This window comes from Aristolochia californica, unplaced genomic scaffold (genome assembly GCF_029961685.1).
Source record: "Aristolochia californica isolate CCGP_79_NKW_82.1479 unplaced genomic scaffold, dmAriCali1.0.hap1 SCAF_9, whole genome shotgun sequence".
NCBI classification, from domain to species: Eukaryota; Viridiplantae; Streptophyta; class Magnoliopsida; order Piperales; family Aristolochiaceae; genus Aristolochia; species Aristolochia californica.
The window spans coordinates 3960286-3980034 of record NW_027182290.1 but is presented as its reverse complement, the minus strand read 5'-3'; the positions used below and the strand labels follow the sequence as shown (position 1 = coordinate 3980034).

Below are 19749 nucleotides of genomic sequence, written 5' to 3'. Positions count from 1 at the left end.
TTTTTTTTTTTTTTCAAGTGAGAAGTCGTTCAGGATTTGTGTCCTTATCCCATGTTTCTGAGATTTGAGTTTTCGAGGACTGTGTGTTACAGAATGACCTTAGAAGAACATGTTCTTTGTTCAAATGATTTTGGACCCACTTTCTGTGTTTCAAACAATGGTTCATTGAGGATCTTTAAAGGTAGATCATACTGTTTCCTGGTCACATTCAGAAGAAAACTTCACCAGTTATGCATGGAAATAATTGTATAGGAGAAACCTATGGTCCCCAATCTGCATGGCAATAATTCTCAGTATGCTGCCCCTCATTGCTCCTCCTTGTAAAAGCGCATATAATGGATGTTGCAGTGGACTCAGTGCATTATGCTGGACTTACCCATCAGCAGATGCCGTGAAGCATTACTGTCATAGATTCATTTCTGTCCCAAAAATCTGTCCAGTGATCTCTGCTTCTGTATTTGATTAGTAAACTACGTGAAGCATTATTGTCATAGATTCACTCAATGTGGCCGTATCTCTACTGCCAACCTGAAGACTTTTCCCTACATCTTCAAAAGAACCTATTTTTTGCTGAATATATTGGTAGAGATTACGCAGATTCTTCCATTCATGTTGATGCTATCTGTATTTTGTTCTGGACAGTTCCGTGGCTCTAATCCGTGTTCACTCCACTTAGGCCAACAGAGGTCATTTTGGGTCGTCAATACTCCAAAAAGAAGTAAACAAACCTTTCCTCACCAGAAGTGATTGTGGTATTCGTGGAAGAACTCATTATTTTCTTCACCATCTAAGTTTGTCTTTCGACGTCTCTTCTGTGGACACAGCATGATCAGAAACTTTACGGAATTGCAAATTCTCGAATGAAATGACCATTAGCTCAACAAGTGGTGGATAAGTTCTACAATAGAATGTCTGTGTTCTAGATTGTTTTACCAATGCCACCAATATGCGTACAAGATATTGTGGCGGCTAATTTGTTTGTTGCCTCTCCACCAACAATATCTGAAAGAGAATCAGCTTCAGGGCATGAGGCCCAGAAATAATCCCTTATTTCTCACACACTGACATCAGTTCACAAAGTGTCATCAAAGATCGTGATTGATAGATTGACTAACACCATTCAATCCCCAGAAATGTCCTGCTTATGTATAAGATCGAAAAGTATTTCGTTAAGCCGCTTGTCGAGCCCAGTGTATGCAGCTTCTGAGGCCGGTTACATCTCGCCCTTTTTCACCCAAACAGGAGAATCTTAGTGAAATCTCTTGCTTTCCATGAGGCGTGGCTCTGAGATTTTGATAAGCTTTTTGAAACTTGGAAAAGCCCAATGAGCTAAGCATGTAAACAGACTATGTATACATAGAAAGTTGTTCAAAGAAAGTTCCGTATCGTCATCTATTGACACTGAGATGCATGTTTTATATCATAATGAAGCCATTGAAAAGCTTCCAAGGCATGTAGAAGTTTCAGTTATCCAAAGGAAAGAATAACTCAAATGAAGAGGATAAAAGCAACGTATAGAGAGATTGCACGTCTTCACGTCTTCTCTGAACTCCTTGAGACTTTCCTAACAAACGTTTGAACCCAATGAGAGAGAGATCAGTAGCTTCACTAGCTTTCATTTGAGAAAGGCCAGGGGTATAGACTACTGAAATATAATTCTCAGAGAATGAATGTTATCCGAAGGAAGAGGAAAAAGTAACGAGTTTAGAGACTTTGGACATCTTCTGTAGACTCCTGAGGCTTTCTAACAAACTTTTGAACCAAATGAGAGAGAGAGAGAGAGAGAGAGAGAGAGAGAGATCATGACTTTCGGTCTCTCATTTGAGAAAGGCCATGGGCATAGACTACAGAATTATGATTCTGAGAGAATGAACACTCAGTCTCTGGGTGCGTCCACTCCAGGTACAAGTATCATATTGATAGAGCAATACAAGAATTTTTGTACTTCAGTAAACTCTACCGTGAACAAGGAATTGGAAAAACCTCCCCTGCCCCCAATGACACAAGGAGGGCGGGGCACCTCCCCTGCCATTACCAAAACCCCCTTCCCTCGGCAATTTGCACTTGCAATTTTGTCAGATCGCACATACAACCTAGCAACCACCCACGTAGCCGGGCTTCTACCTCTCCCTTGGGTTTTACAAACCTGTTGAAACTAATCCCATCCAAGTTAATAACACATGATCCATTTTACTCTCTACTTATCGGCCACGTATTTACTTGCCACACTCACTGCTTATGACAACTCAAGTTTAGTACAAGCCTTAGTATAGATAGAACAACTCATAACATCAGCGTATGGTACCTTGATCATGTCATTCCTTTGTGTTTAGTTTTGGGTATTACAACAACTTCAAAATATTGTTGTAATGGAAAACTCGTTGGTTTAGCCTTCTTCATGTTAAGGGTTTAGGGTTTAGGGTCACCTTACTAACATATTCTTCTTGAGACAACCATAATCTCCCCTTTGTCTATCTCCATGGATCTCCATACCTAGAATTTTTATTGCTTCTCTTTGATCTTACATGTCAAACTCCATGCTTTGCTTCAACAAACTTGTTAAATTGCATTCAAATATTTAAAAACAATTGGCATATCATCAAACATATGAGATCAACAAAGTAATAGAACCATTTTGAAGGAAATGAGACCATACACACCTGTCATACCTACTCTTGTGAAAACCATGACTTTTCATGAAAGTATTAAATCGCATATATCACTACATTGGGAATTGCTTAAGGCCATTAAGAGACATTTTCTAACTTGCACACAAGTTTCTCTTTACTTTTAACCATGAAACCCTAAAGTTGTACCATATAGATATCCTCATTCAACTCACTCATGGAGAAAAGCAATTTTAGCATCTAACTTGCTCAAGTTGCATATCATATATAGCAACCATAGCAAGTAAGACATGTGTTTAATGGAAAAAAAAAGTGTCACATTAAGAAATGAGAAGAAAAGTTAATAGGTTATAAAATTAAGCAATATGTTTCCTACATGATTAGTCATTTTGGGATAGAATTAGACTCAACCCGACAACCTGAATAAACGTGTGTTAAATACTGAAGAAAAAATCACATTTAAGTCGAAACCCTCTCTCTATGTAAACCCTTTCATTATAAGTTGTCTTATACTTCATAATTTCTTCCTTTATTAATGTTTTTTTCTTCTTTATGCAAACCCATTTACAACCAATAACCCATTTTTCTTTATGAAGATCCACCAACTCCCTTGTTTGATTTTGTTAAGTGTTTTTGTCCCTTCAACCACTCATCATTGTCCTTAAACTTCTATTGCTTCTCTAAATGCAATTAGATTACCTATGCCCATTGCTAAAGCAAAAACAATCGCATCCTCAAGCCCTAATCAAACTAGTGCTCCTACATCTTCTTTCCCCCTGACAATACAATAAGTCTCTTCCAACTATAATTGTTCAACTTGAACTCCACCTCAAAGATTATTTATATTCGACAAAATAACATCTCTTCCATATTCACCATCGAACGAACTCCACATAGCTAGAAGTACTACCATTTGTAGGTGGCTTACTAATTTTCTTTTATTTTTCGTTTTCACTTTCCAATTCCACCTAGACTGTAGCCTTATCTTTCTTTTTTTCTTCTCGGACTTCAGGTTGCATACCTTTTAATAGAGAAGCTTCATCAAAAATTATGTCCTTGCTGATTTCAATTTTCTAGGAATTGATTATAAATAAACTTTTCCTCCGATGTTTAAATTTAATTTGGTGTGTATCCTCATCTCCTTGGCTACTACTCTCAATGGTCACTCCAACTTCATATGAAGATTATGTTTCTTGATGGTGATTTTTTTTTTTTTTTCGGAGTGATGATTTTATTGTAACAAACAAAGATACATCAAGGGATACCTTCCCTCACAATGATAGATTGAAAGAAGGTTCCAAGTTAGCACAAGAATTAGTGCTAGAATTGGCTGAATGGGGAACATGAGTTTGGTGGGGACACTAATATGTGCATCAAACCCCAATGGACCCACGAAATTATGATTAAAATTATTTTATAATGTATTTTATTTTATTTATAATTTATATGTTCTGATTTTACTAGATTTGATCGGATAGTGATTTTATCTATTTTGAATTTTGAATTTTAATTTAAATTTTAGTTTATCTTTTTCGATTTTATTGGATTTGATCATATAGTGAACTTTTAGATTTTAAATTTTAAATTTAAATTTTAATTATTTATAGGTTGTAACAGGATGTTAAATTCAGTTTTGAAGATAAATTAATAAAATCCATATTTCTGGTCTCTCCCTCTCTCCCTCCCCTTTCTTCTTCCCCTTCTTCTTTCTTCTCTATTCTTTTTCTTCTAAATTATTCTTCTCTTCTCAATTCTTAAAACAATTGAGGAGGTGGAAAGTTGATTTATGGTCAAGCGTTAAAAGGGATGTCGCAAAACTGGTTGGATAGTGTAGGACATATCAATTAGGTAAACATGATAAACAAAACACAAGGTTAGATACACCCCTACTAGTCCCTACATGCCCTTGGCAAGACCTCAACATCAATTTTGTCTTAGGTCTACCACGAACCTTTCGAAAAAATGATTCCATCTTTGTTGTAGTAGTTGATTTTCCAAGATGGCTCATTTTATCCCTTATGCTAAAACTTTTGATGCATCCAAACTCGCTTGACAATTATTTGATGAGATCGTCAAGCTATACGGTCTTCCCCAGTCCATAGTTTCTAATAGGGATGTCCGCTTCATGAGCAACGTTTGGAAAATTTTGTGGCACTTAGTAGATACACAATTGACATTTTTTATTTCCTACCATCCACATATTGATGGTCGGACTGGAGTCATTAACTGTACTTTATGGAACCTACTTCGATGCCTTATTGGTGATCATCATAATACGTGGGACTTAATTCTTTCAACTACACAATTTGCATACAACTATTCGGTGAATAGGTCAATAAGTATGAGCCTATTTCATGTTTTCCACGGGTATCAACCTAGGAAACCTTTAGATCTTATACCAATGTCTCCCCATGCTAAGATTTATAAGTCCGCCATTTCATTTGAACGTTGAGTCCAAGAATTGCAATGTTGAAGTTAATAAACATATTCACACAAGTAATGCCCAATACAAAATGTATGTTGATATACACAAAAATGCTAAAAAATTTAATGACGGTGATTACACCATGGTTCAGATTCGACCCGAGTGGTTACCTTCGGCACAAACTCAAAAGTTGGAAACCCGTAGTGCAGGACCATTTAAGGTGCTAAAAAGAGTGGGAATTGATGCTTATGTTGTTAATTTGCCTCCTTAATCTGGCATTGGCTTCAATTTTAACATTGAGGATTTGATTGCATACAGGGGTCCTCCATCCATTCTTGATGATCCATTTTGCCTAACTCCTTTTGACCCTACTGCTTCATCCCATACAACACCCATTCCCATCCCTGCAACCCCTTTGATTCCTTCCCCTCTCCCTCTACTTCCAACACAAAAATATCATATTGGTGCTATTTTAGATGAACAAGTGATTTTTACCATCAACGGTGCAGTTCAACGTTTCTTAGTATGTTGGGTGGGGCATCCAGATTTAGACAACACTTGGATTTAATACGAGACACTGCAACAGTTGGATTCAGATTTGTTCGAGTATTATCAGAGCCTCCAGGAACTACACTAGACGAGGTTGAGATGCACCTACCCCAGTAGAGTTGGTGGAGACACCAGTGTGCCACCAGTCACACGAATTTACACTCGAAGGCATTAGACCCCACCACCTTCATATTTTTATATTTTATTTTATATTTTTTTGTTTTTATTTTTCCTGATTTTACTAGATTTGTCAGTTAATGATTTATCCCTTTTTTGAATTTTGAATTTATTTTCTTTATTATGGGATTGTAATTGGATTAATATTGATGAAGAATTGAAATTATCTTTCTACTCTCCCCTTCCTGATCTTTCTCTTCTTCCCCTCTAATCTTTTCTTTCTTCTTCTCCTCAATTCCTCTTCTCTTTCTCTTATTCTCCTCTTTTCTTCCCCAATTTCACTATCAAAATCATTAAAATCGCATCACTCCACATCAGAATCTATACACCAGTAATCGAGGATGAGAGGTCTAAGATGTCCAAGAAGGTGTCCCAATGGCGCCTAGGGGACAAAGGGGAAGAGCACCAACCAATCACCACCATGGAATCTCCCTCGATGATGAGGGGGTTACTAAAGCGGTCATGATAAATGTGAAGGCCATGGAAGAGGGCAGAGAGCTTAGTAGTGGTAGAATCAGTAATACCCAGAGGTCCGGAGTAAGAGGTGAGAGGAATACTTTAAGAGTCCCATAATACCCAGTCTTCCAAGAGTGCTGCCATCAAAATTAAATTTAAGGTATCTCGGAGGGATGCCAACATGTGACCATAGGGGGCTGGTCAGGAGTGGACATGTGGGCATCCATGCGCCAATTAGTGTATAAGGGTATATTCTTCAGACAATCAAATTCTTTCCTGGTGTGTAGCTACGCAGAGATGAGACTGGTGGCATAAAAAGTGATTTCATCCGTAGTATTGCATTTATTATTGAATCTTCTATTATTTCGCTCTCTCTAGTGTATCAAGGGATGTGAACGGTACAAACCAGGAGAAGAAGTTTACCCAAGTTGGGGAGGTGGACCCCAAAAGGAAGGTGACACATCAGATCCAGGTCTTGGGGAGACAAAGGTGGAGGCCCACCATGATGAAGTCCAAATTTTCCAAGCAAATGTACAATGGAGAAGAAGGCGATTCACGGTTTCTTCTTCCAACTAACATAAAGGGCAAAGCGGGTAAGTCACGGAGTTGCCATGTCTCTGTAGGTTGTCAACAGTGAAATCGCTCCAAAGGAAGAACTTGATTTTATGGGGAGTCATGAGACACCAAGCCACCATAGTCAAGTGAGGAACAAAGGGCCATGTTCAGCCCTAAATATGCCTATATGCAGATTCCACAAAGAAGTGCCCACTGGTATCAGGAAGCTAGATCAACTTATCTTGAACATGAGAGCGGATCTAAAGAGTGTCAAGGCTAACAACTAAGTCACATGCAATAAGGGCTTCGACATATGAGAGACCTCTTTTGAGATGGAGGTTCCATGACCTGTTCTCCCAAGCCTCTGCCACAGTCAAGTCTCGATGAGTCGTGAGTGATAAGATGGTTTGAAAGGAGTTGGCCAGGAGGCCTGTTAAACACCTAGTCAATACTATCCAAAAGATTGGTCTGTTAGGAGCGGAAGACATAGGTACTTAACCCCAGGACCCTAACATCACACCCTACCCGGCTCGAGCCGACGACCTTGGCGGCTCACTAGTCATAGCGCTCGCGCGTTGTCCACCCGACTTGGAGACGACACCTCCAATGCCACTGTCGCTGCACTCGGGATTCGAAGTCGGGACGTAGCGCCTGCTCTGATACCAGATGTTAAGCATCTAGCCAATACTACCCAAAAGACCGGCCTGTTAAGAGCGGAAAATATAAGTACTTAACCCCATGACCCTAACAAGGCTGCTCTCACACCATCAATCAGTCCAAAAATTCAAACTGGAACTATTGCCAAGAAAAAATTGGATAGCATATCCAAAGGTCGAGAAAAGGTGAAACATGGATCTCAAAATGAGCGATAAGAATTGTCGTTTGGCTATATTGATCTACGTCGCCTCAGTAATCTACAGATTAGCCACAATCATGGGTTGCCAAATAGACTTTGTGATAGTATTGAGCTTCTAGAACCATTTAAGGAGGGAGTGGCCCATCCCCAAAGTGGTCTTGATACCGAGCCCACCAAGGCGCATGGGCAAACAAACATTTTTCCAACTGACCAAATAGTAAAACTTATTGCTTATACCCTGCCATAAGAAGCGCTACTTCATCTGGTCAATTCTAGGGTAAATGGCAATAGGGCATGGCAAGAAAGAGAGGTAATCGTTCAGGATTCTAGCAATGCAAGAGTAGAGAAGAATAAGCCTTTCCACGTGGACAAGCGGCACTCAAGCCTCTTAATAATCGGTGCTCATAAGCTCATCAAGGTAGGTAGAAGGGAGCGACATGATTTTACATCCGAAAGTGTCCACCATAGTCTAAGACTCTGAAGGAGATTCGAATGAATGTGAAGTCCCAGGATTGTGGTCTTCCCCCAATTTATCTTTTGTCCCAAGGTGGTCTTTAAGGCGGATATGGATCAACCACTTGGATTTGTAATTGAGGGTGAGTTAGCCCATAAGTTGAGGAAATCATTGTGTAAGCTCAAACAATCTCCTCGGGCTTTATTTGAAAAATTCAATAATGTTGTGCTTTAGAAGGGGTTTACTTGATGTATGATGGATCATTGTGTATTTTTTAAATGTAATAACGAATAGGTAATTCTTATGACTATAAATGAAGATGATATTATTCTAACTGGAAGTGATTTTGATGGTATTCAACAATGCTAAAGAATGGTTGTGCAAAACCTTTTAAACCAAAGATTTAGGACTACTGAAGTATTTTCTAGGCATTGAAGTACTTTACTTGAGGTATGATTTTATTTTGTCTTAGAGAAAATATGTGTTCAAACCACTTAAAAAAACATGCATGCAAGGGTGTCAACTTGTTGATACTCCTATGGACCCGAATGCTAAGCTATATGTTGAATCAAAGAATGATGTTGATGTTGGTAGGTTTGAAAATTTGTTAGAAAGTTAAATTACGTTACTGTAATTGGGGTAAATATTTCTTATGTTGTGAGTATTATTGGCTACTATATGCATAAGCCACAAGTTTCTTGTTGGTAGGCCTTAGAACAGATACTTAGATATCCAAAGAAGGCTTTGGGACAAGATCTATTATGCAGGAGTCATGGACAAGGGTCTACATATGCCTATTGAGTTAGATATCCAAATGATAAGAAATCTACTTTAGGTTATTTTACCTTGTTTTGTAGAAATTTGGTTACATGGAGAAGCAAAATACAAAATGTAGTTACTCGATCAAGTACAGAAGCTGGGTGTAGAGCAATGGCCAACACAGTTAGTAAAATGTTGAGGGTCAGATCTCTACTTTCAGAACTCGGGTTTCCAATAAAACAAACCTATGCACCTTCATTGTCATACTCAAGCAGTGTGTAGTGCTTCAAATCTAGTCTTTCACAAAATGTCATTTCATCCAGGAAAAATTCCAATTGGAATTATAAAAATGGATTATGTGCCATCCATAAGTCAAGTGGTTGATATCTTCACTAAGACATTTCCTTCACACTTTGGTCACATTTTCCAAGCTGGATATCTATGAGGTATATGCACCACCGTGAGTGTTGGAAAATGAAAGAAATAAGGGCATTGGTGTAATTATTTCATAATTCAGCTTCTACACCTTCCTCTATTTTTGCCCATGTTAAAAGGTACACTTGTAATTGTAAAGTTAAAGGAAATTATTAATAGTGAAGCATTAGAGGTCATGCACATTAAGCCTAGCCTAATTCTTTCCCACATGGTCCTCTTCTTCAAACTCTAAACTCCTCCCTCCTCCTCTCCTTCATACCTTCACATTCTCTCTTCTCTCTTTCACACGCACGTACAAGGGTAAGAAGTCTTTAAGATTTTGTGTGGAACCCTATATTTGAACAATAATGAAATGAACAATTCCTTCTTATAAAAATTTGTAAAAACTCTGCTAGTGAACTCATCACCGTTGTCAATTTTCAAACACAACAACTGTTTGTCAATCTATTTTTTTACTTTCACTTTTTATTCGTTAAATTTTACAAAAAAAATTGTTGAAATAAACCATCTCATTTCCATTTTGTCTCAATAATCATCCTCCATTCAGAGTGGTTTATTTTTACTCAATGCCTTGTACAGTCCCTTTTGCACACAATGTATTTCACACTACTTTGCCACAACCTGAATTTTTCTTTCCATCAAATTTTTCAATATCATCTTTCAACAATGACATCTTTGCAACCCACTAATATCTAGCTTTCAGACAAAAAATTTCACAATATCTAATAGGCAAACCACAGCTCTTTTATCAATTATTGGGCACCTCACCCACCCAAGATCACAAAAAACCACAATAGTAATAATGCCAAGACAATAACGAGAAATTGACAAGGAAACAATCAACATACAGCAACAAACATTGCCACTATAAGAGACAATTTACTTGGTTCAGAGAGTGGTGCCCACTTCCATAGGGAGAGGAAGGAAAAGTTTCTACCATTTGAAAGGAATAATACAAGCACGAATAGGGAAAATGAAGAGAATAGCTTGCAACACAAGCTTTGTGAGAAACAGCACAGCAAAGAACCTTCAGCACCCCTATCTCTAGGGCTGTAAATGACTGGATCCACACCAGATACGGTACCATCTGGATCTGGATCTGATCCATTTACATCTATCCAAATATCTGAAATCCAACAAATAGTAAAACTATCCAAAATCTGATTTCCAGTTCTAAATCAGTTCGATACTATCTGAATCCAAAATCAGTAATAAAAATAACTAAAATAGAAAATTTTGTTTTGAAAATAAACCTGAAACAAAAATAAATAAAACAGCCAAAAAAGGAAATAAAATTCAAAATAAAATAAAATAATTCAGTTCACCTGGTAAACCAAGAAGACAGAAAACCTTACTTGATTCAATAGGTGAGAACTGAGAGTTCGATTGCAGATGTTTTATGTAGTTTTGGTTTTGAATTCTCAGTTGGTTCAATGAGAATAAAGAGTTGTACAACTAGCATTGCATATCATTTTGGTTCTTTCGAGTGGAAGAAAGATAGGAGAAAGAAAGGGGGAGGAAGAAGACTGTTCGATTGATTGATCCAGTTAGACAAGACAGAAGTTTTTTTTCAAAAGCCTGATGCCTGAAAAGTTAAAGGAGGGAAAGTAAAAAATTTTGCTCGAGGAGGGAAACTAAGAAGTTTGCTGAAAGGAGTAAACTGTTCAAATTGAAAATTAAATGGGGAATCTTTTGAGATTCTAGATCTGGATATTTACAGGATCCAGATCCCAAGATTTCATTTCCACTTCGGAACCAAATCAGTTATCTAATTGAATAACTGATTAAAATCCAACGGATCCAAAAGTTTGGATCTGTTTACAACCCTACCTTTCTTCCTTCCTCTCTTTTTCCTTTCTTCTCTTTCAAACCCTTGTTTCAAATTTCTCTCACATCAGCTTCTCTTTCTTTGGCAGCAGCTCAGAACAGAGAGAAAAGTCCAATGGTTAGAAGTGCTAGATCCTCTCCATGCTTTTAATTTGCTCCCATTAAGTGTTAGAGGCCACCACTTAATGGGTGTGGAGGGGATGCAAGACATACCAATTCAGCATTTTAGACACAACAGTTAAAAAGACTGCTATGGGCATCACCTCTCTGAAAAAATCGATTACAAAACCTGGTCGTTTCATTCCTCACCTTTTTTTTTATAACTTAAACCAAGCCACAGGATAAAAGCACCTTTGAATAATGATCACCTGATGGTAGTTACCTACCAACATATCCTAAAATGTGGGTACAATTATGGAGATTGTAAAGTGGGACTCACTTTGGATTAATGACATCTGAACATAGTAGGGTTCCACATCACAGACCAAAGGCCAAAGGTGTATTTAAATTTTCTTGAGTTTTAGGTTGGTATGGATTTATTAACTTGATCTTTTTCCTAATAAATTAGATGAATCATTGAATAAAAAACAGCTAAATATCCTAGCTCTGAAAGATTGAGGATGTTTATGCAATTTTCAAAAAAAAAAAAAAAAAAAACAGCGACATCAACATCAGCTTCAATCAAGAAGTCATTTGGTGAGCCACTTACATGACAATAAAAACATAATGTTACTCCTCTGTTTCATTTTATACAAGATAATGACACATTTTCTTCTAGTATATACATAAAAATGATGTCACCTACTCGTCTTGAAAAGGAGTAGTATATTTAAGAATGGCAGCCACAATCCTCTCCTTGTCTCTGGTTGGAAATGCTTCCAACAGGGTTCCATTTTTATAGAAGTGGAAGAGGGGTACTGTCTGCATCAAGTCAAACCCATAAAGGCACTACAAACTCTTCAATATATGAAAGGAACAAAGGGAAAAACAGCCAGCAATAAGAATTCAAGTACCAGATAAAACCAAGTTTGAAAGAAAAATACCTTGATTCTCAAGCGCTCTGCAACTTCAGACTGTTCATCATACTCATCAATAACCTAAATAAGTCTCAGGAATCAAAACCAATATGATAATGAACAGAAACTATTGGAAAATAAAATGCAAATTTTGGTCAAGAAAGTTTGAAATGCTATGTTAGGCATTCAACACAGTGGATAAAGCTCCAACTACATTGAATCTGCAGAATCTGGGGGGTTCAAAACTTTCAATAAGTTGAATCTTCAGTGCCAAAAGACAGCAAAACTAGGGAACAGGTCTGCAAGAAATGTAATGACACATTGAGGATAAGATAAGTTTCAAATAATGGCATTTTGTAAAACTAAAGACACATTGTAAAACATCATTTAACTATCCATGAGGCATATGCAATCCCATTTTAAACTTTTAATCTCTCTAGTCATTTTAGGTCCCTGCCAAAATATGCAAGTTAAGAATAAGTCAAAATTTAGACCTCAGAGGCTAATCAGTCATATGCTTCAAACTTAACTTATTCTTCAAGGTCCCTTGCAAATAATTTTTCACTTATTTTTCAATGTTCTTTGCAAGTAATATTTTCAGAGTTCATTTAGAGTGTAAAAGACTTTACCCTTTATACTGAATCTGTATAGAGGATCCAAAAGGTAACATGTGACTTATGAATACACTTCTGAAACTATCACCAAAAACCTAATCTAGGTTTAAACATTGGACCCAGTTGTGAACACATTGATTTCACAAGAGATATAGAAATACAGATATTTCAAAAAAACACAACCACAAACAGAATGAAGCAGCAAGCCATTAACTTTTAATGCTATATCAATCAAATAACTCACATTGTGTTTCAAAAAGATGACAGGAGCATCTTGATCGCCAGATCTTTTACATACTTTTGCAAACCCCTGTTCAATATACTTGCAGCTTCCACATGCAGTTCGATAGAAATCTACCACAACTAAAGTATCTGTTTCTTTAGCCTTGTCCAGAATTTTGTAAAATTCATTGTCAGTTTTAAATTCCCTTACACATTCAACTGGACAAAGCTCATCATCTTCATCTTCATCAGATGATTCTGCAAGGTTCTGATCCGATGATTCCTTAAATTCAGCAGCCTGAATCCCACAATTAGTTCTAAAGATTTCAACCTTCAAATTTTTAGAAGCTAAAAATATTGTAGCATTTGATAACCAGATTCCAGGATTGCGTTGTTGATGTTTGCATACTGAGATGGGCACCATAGAGGCAAACCTAGAATCTCGTAGCCCATCAGGGAACTTGGCAAGACAAGCAGAGACTTTTAGATCAAATATAATTTGCCTCTGCATGGCCAAAAGTGGTAAATAACAGGTCTCTAGGATGAAGATCAAATTAGTTTATCACTTAATCCTTATTAAGGCAATTTCAGGTGGTGGTTGGTGCTTCCTTTGTTTCATTAATTCATCATGACCTGAAAGAAACAAAACAAATTAAGTGTCAGAATATATATCAGAATTCACCATTACCAGTACAACTTTTTGCTACTATTTCTGAAAATATGAAAGATAATTGAAGACGGCAGAAGAACAACAGAAAGATAAGAGAGTATTCATGATAGCTAAATTGATTAAACAGATTACATACGCATGAAATATTTATACTTGTTAAAAGAACTGTTGATAGCATGACGGTCTGCGAAGTAGAAAAGGTGATGTGAATCCTACAGATGAGATTCTCGTGGAAGAAAGATGTACGCAAGAAAATGTGATACACTCACCAGATTATATTACAAGATTGTATGCATAGGCTAGCCAAAAATTGGTCTCTCAGACTTTCAAATTTGCAAGGAAGTTCCTTAGGAAGCAACATGCTCGCATACAAAGAGAAATACATTACAAAGAAAGAGAATGCACTGAAACTTATGAGCTTAGTTTCTTGCCAAAATTGAATACAGGACTCCTAATGTATAACTGTCAGTGCTATTTCATTATCACAAATTTGGCAAACAATACAATTCGGAGCACAAGAATCCACCGATATAAGCACAAGTATCCATTTTTTATTGACATCAAACTAAACTTTTATTCAAAGGTACTCATCTCCTTATCAAACTCAAATGCTCCTGCATCTTCAGTAGGATACATGGATCAGATTTCTGAGAAAACCCTCTCCCCTTTGAGCATTCTACGGCTGAAACAATCCAAACACAGTCACGATCAATTTAAGGCACCAACTTTGTGGTCTACATGTACACTCAGATACAACTGGTTCTTGGACTCAAATCTTCATAACAGCTAATCAGCATTAGCAGATGGTTTAATGAGCTAGACCTTGTATTAGAGATTGGGATTTTATTCCCCTTAGGGTATCAGCTCTTTCCACTGCTTCTCTTTTGTTGTATCTCCATTTTTATTGCTGAAATATCCCATTAAAAAAAAACTGTTTTATATTCTCTACTGCAAGTAAAACAGCCTCATTTACAGCCAATTGCCAGATTAATACTCCCATACGCTGAGCATCTTTTGGACAAAAGTTGGCATTCTAACCAATTCGCTGCTTTGACAAACTTTATCTCTCCTTAGCATCATCATATTTTGACACCCATCTCTCGTTGCCACCATGTGGAACTTGAATAGTCAGATGTTTGCATTAGCAATCTTCTTTTTTTTTAAACTGATCCAGCTTTTTGACAAGCATACCCATAAAAAGAAAAGTAGATAAAAGAAAACTTGTAAAAAGAGAGGCAATACAGGGCTTCATGTGTGAGGAAGGCTTTGTGGCAGGAGAACACAACATGCTTCAACAGAAAGAATTGCATTTGCACCAATAGCTTGATGGCAAGGAATATCATTTCTAACGTAAAAGGGCATATTAGTAGTTGACTTTAATGTATTTGACGGCAATTGGTACTGGTGCTAGTAAGAAGAAAGCCAGAGAAATTCATTTAAGATGGTCTTAACAAGTTTGAAATAGATCTAGTAGTACTCCAATTAGGACTTCAATTATATAAGGGAACACCACAAAAATAGAGAAAGGTATGAAATGACATGGATGAGAATAGAGAGACAAGATTGCACCTAACTGATCTAGCATTAAACACAGTTAACATAGAACAGAATGGAGGAAGTAATTCATGAAACAGAACACGACGTAATTTGGAGAATGCTTTGATGATGACTATTTGACGTATATGGCATATAAGAAATCAGAAAATCTGAAGATACTCAAAGTTATAATCACCTAATCATCAGGAATACTATAGAAGGAGAAAAGAGGAGGATACGCAAATTGTAAGGTACGCAAACACAACATTGATCCCCATTATGAACATCAAACCATCGTTGCTTTCCTTATCCAAGTGTCTGCTAACATGATATTTTAGTGATAGGAGATAGCATGGATTATAGTCACTTCAAACTGGATTCTTTCAATCCAAATATGAGATCTCTAAAGCAAAATTTATCGCAAGAAAGAGATTATTTTCATTAAACGACCTTAAATTTATTATTTCTCCTTCATATCAAAAGCTGCATTTGAGAAACAATCAGCGAAAGAAATCCCAGGAATATTAGATATCCGTGTTGCACTGTTCCGCCATTATGTACTAAATGGATAACATAGAACAAACCAAAGCCATTTTGCTTCTGAATTTGACCGAAATATCAAAACACAACGTAACCACGGATTTTGAGGGATCGAAATCAAGAGCATAGAAGGACATCGAACACCAACCGATATTTATCAGTGACAGGCAAAAAGGGAAAAAAGAACAACATCAGGTAATTGATTACAGAAGCAGGGAAACAAGAATTACAAATGCAGTAAAATAAGAAAAAGGAAAGTACAAGCCGCACCATTTTGGTTTTTTGGATATTTCGGTTGGTGACTCAGCTGGAACACACGAATCGGGAGATTGCGCGATATTTGTTACTCGCCCTCGGTCGCCTTCGATTCATTGACTTCGTAATGGCTGCCGTCTCGCGGCACGCGGTCCGTGGCCCCGTCCAGACTCCTAATTGGACTGCACCTTCTTGAGGATTGACGGTGACCCCGCATATGAATTCCATCCGCTCGGCGTGTTACGGATCCTTAAAGCTCGTAATCTCCCGCGTTAGTATTTTGTAAGTTGGTACAAATCAAGCTAAGAACCACTATTACATTGCATGGTTCCGGTAGTAAAAAAACCTATGCGGAGGAAAACATGCGAAACAACTATGTCAACTGTTCAATCATGATCGGACAATTAAGATAGATGTGGAGGTTGATCGTGGTTGGACGGCTGAGATAGTATTTTACATGTTTTGTACCAAATGATTTTTCGAATTAGATTAACCCTCTTCCTAAACCTTGTATATAAGATGCATAAAGGTAAGGCTGTAGAGTGATAAATGATAATCACCAAAACTTTGAAGTAATTTAAAATTTAAATATTATCTTAAGTGGGTTCAATAAATCTACATGGCATTTTGCCAAAAGAAATTTAGAATTTACAAGAAAGTAGGGCTTAAAAAATACTAAACTATTTTCAGTAATTAAAAAATATCCTTAAATATGCTTAGTCATGATATACTACAATCAACTAAATTTATGAGCAGACTCTCCAAAAGTCTAGTTATATAAAATGAATGAAAGTCGAGCAAGGCAAGGCCGCTGATCCGCTACCCATCTCAATCGGATCTGAAACCATGTCTGATTAAACCTTTTTGTAGAGCAGTTAAACATCATAGCAACTGAACATATGATCTGACTGAATCATTTCTAACTTAGGGGGGTTAGTGTGTCTGGAATTGGAATCTAATTCCAGATTGATAATGATTTGAGAGTTAGTGTGTCAGCAATTAGTTGTGGAAATATTCTTGAGAAGTCCCAATTTTTCTAGTATAAAAGGAATTTCAATTAGGTACACCCTCTTCCCCAACTGAGGAAGGAGGGTACTCTCCATTGTCCTCCATTTAAAAAAAAATATAAAATATATACAATATAGTGAATGCATTTTTAAATATATAAAAATAAAAATAAGATCTTAATATTATTAGCTTAAAATAATATTTTAAATTATATTTTATACATTTTATGTAAGCAGACTATTTATTTCGTATAATTTAATAATTATATTTTTTATTTCATTAACTAAATTACTAATATTTATTTCATTTAAATTGTTAAACTATTAAACATTATCTGATTTTAAATTATTTGAATAGTAATAAATCTTTTAATAATTTTGAATAATAATAATTTTTTATTAAAAATACTTAATTCATGACCATACTATAACATATAGTTATGATATTACTCAGTTATTTAATATTGATGTCAATTATTTAACAAATCCATGAAACCTCTGCTCTCAATCTGTACTCCATTGGGTCCCCACTTCCACTAGGCTGGGAGATCAGAAGCTTTGGGAACATCCAACGGATAGAATCTTCTCAACCGCCATATCCAAAACGTCATCGGAGCTGAAAACCAAAAACCTCCCAGAAGAACACGTTGGGTTGCGTGCTATGACGTCCATCGGTCAGACAGTTTTAACTCACCCGCCTTCATCCGGCCGCCCCTTCAGCTAATAAAAGAAAGATGACCATGCTTCCCGGATCTTTTTAGTGGATGGCTCCCTATCTGAAGTCCGATGCTCTTTTGGAGCAGAAGAGGCTCCATCTCGCCACCGACGCCGGTCAGGAGCTCACCAAGAAGATCGGTCTCGTTTATCAAATCAACATCGCCCCCAAGGTCTATGTGAACTTTCTTAATTGAAACCCTTTTTCCTTTTTCCTGCTTCTTTGATTCATTGGAGGGGAGTGTCAAACCCTTGGTTTGCTTCTATGGTGCAGAAAATTGGGGTGGATGAAGAGATTTACGTAGTTGATTTGAAGAAGGGAGAAGTTACCAAAGGTCAGTATTTACTACATTTACTATATTAGAGAAATACACATACACACACACAAAAGTTAGCGCATAAACATCATACATGACCAGAACATACATCATGCAATGAACCTAACTTATAACCTAAGTGGATATGACCAACTTGACTTTTCTAATGAATGTATTTGATAGTGATTGTATCTTATTTCAACTTTGCCTAAATAAAATAACAATCCACCTGGATATGTTTGGTACACTTAAAAATCATTAGATTGGTTGTAATATGAATTGTCATTTGATTATCATAATGTACCCATATGGTCTTTGTAATTGACAATCCAAGTTTCTCAAGTGAAGATTTCAGCTATAACATTTCACACTCAACATGAGACATGAGTCATAGTTTGATAACTAGATCCAGCCATAACACTATTTTTTACTCCATCATGTTACTAGATTTCTTCTAATTATAGGGCAATAGCTGAAGACGATTTCCTATCAAAGCTCCCATCCAATTAGCAGCGGTGTAGGCTTCTATTTTAAGATAATCATGAAACTTATAAAACAATTCCGACACAAGTGAACCTAATTAGCAATGGTGTAAGCTTCTATTTTAAGATGATTGTGAGACTTATAAAACAATCATTGCATAGGTGACTTTTTTTAGATATTGCAAAAAACCTCTCTAAGGCTTTCTAATGATATATCTCTGGTTTATTCACATATTGACTAATCACACTGAGAATGATTAACTTCCTTTCAAGTCTCTTGAACCACTTTGGAGTAACATCTCTGTATAAATTTATAGTAACATTAGGATCCATAAGAGACTCGACTAGTTAACATCCAAGTATGCCAGTCTCCTTCAACAAGTCTAGCATATATTTCCTCAATCCTAAGAAAATGTTTCAACATGTCGATGTCTCTCTCATCCACACTATATTGTTAATCATGATGTTTGGCACGAAGTTGCTTAATTATTGCAAAACAATTGAAATGAAAAAAAAATACTCTTGAATATTCTTGTAATGAAAAATTTGAACTTTAACATTAAACTAAGTATTCTCCATAGCACAAAAAGTTAAAAAAAGAAAAGAAAACACTTGTAGTATAACTAAGTTACACGTGTACAATTATTAACAAAATAACAAAATATTTAGATTGAGTGACATTAGACACATATATCGGTCCCCAAATATTTGAGTAAACGAAAGAAAAATGATGCTTCCTATTATATGGTGGGAAGGTGACTTTATGGTGTTTAGCTCAATTAGCAAAACTTATAATCTAAACCAGAAATAGACTTTAAAAATGGTTCAACTAGGTGTAAAGTTTACAAGGGTGGATACCCAAGTTTGTGGTGCTAGTGGAGAGCTATGAGGTTGGATGATGCTATTTTGGTGAAGGAGGTAGTGTCTAGATAATATAAATCACCATATTCACAACCTCCACTAATCATCCACGTAGTTTGCAAATCTTGACAAACACTATAACAAACGTTGAAGAGCAAATATGGAAGAGTTTACATGACTTTCACAGTATGAAGTCTCTCAAAGCTTAAATTAATATGATAGAGTATTACAAGAGTCTCACAGGAGTAAGTTTCACAGAAGAGTCTCGGTTAAAAATGTTTTAGCTATGTTAATCTTATATTTATGTTCAATTATTCAATTGTTCTAAGACTTATCTTTTAGTGTTTAACCTTGGGTGTAACTCGGATAAGGGTAGTTTAATTATAATTGGATTC

General features: G+C 36.5%; 1 protein-coding gene across 3 annotated transcripts; it reads right to left on the bottom strand.

The window, feature by feature from the left end:
• Positions 1-11743: 11743 nt before the first annotated feature.
• LOC137941977 (thioredoxin-like 4, chloroplastic) lies at positions 11744-16098 on the bottom strand. 3 transcript variants are annotated; one of them, XM_068787626.1, is made up of 4 exons: positions 15989-16095; positions 12995-13605; positions 12164-12217; positions 11744-12041 (listed from the first exon to the last, which is right to left on the bottom strand). In XM_068787626.1, the coding sequence occupies exons 2-4, from the start codon at positions 13481-13483 to the stop codon at positions 11922-11924; spliced, it is 663 nt and encodes a 220-aa protein (XP_068643727.1). In that variant the 5' UTR covers positions 13484-13605; positions 15989-16095; the 3' UTR covers positions 11744-11921. The 3 variants fall into 3 exon arrangements, 2 of the variants coding, with proteins under 2 accessions (XP_068643727.1, XP_068643728.1); XM_068787627.1 differs by lacking the exon at positions 15989-16095 and adding an exon at positions 15629-15904; XR_011110455.1 differs by having other exon boundaries at positions 11999-12041; positions 12164-12435; positions 15989-16098.
• Between the last annotated feature and the right edge of the window lie 3651 nt (positions 16099-19749).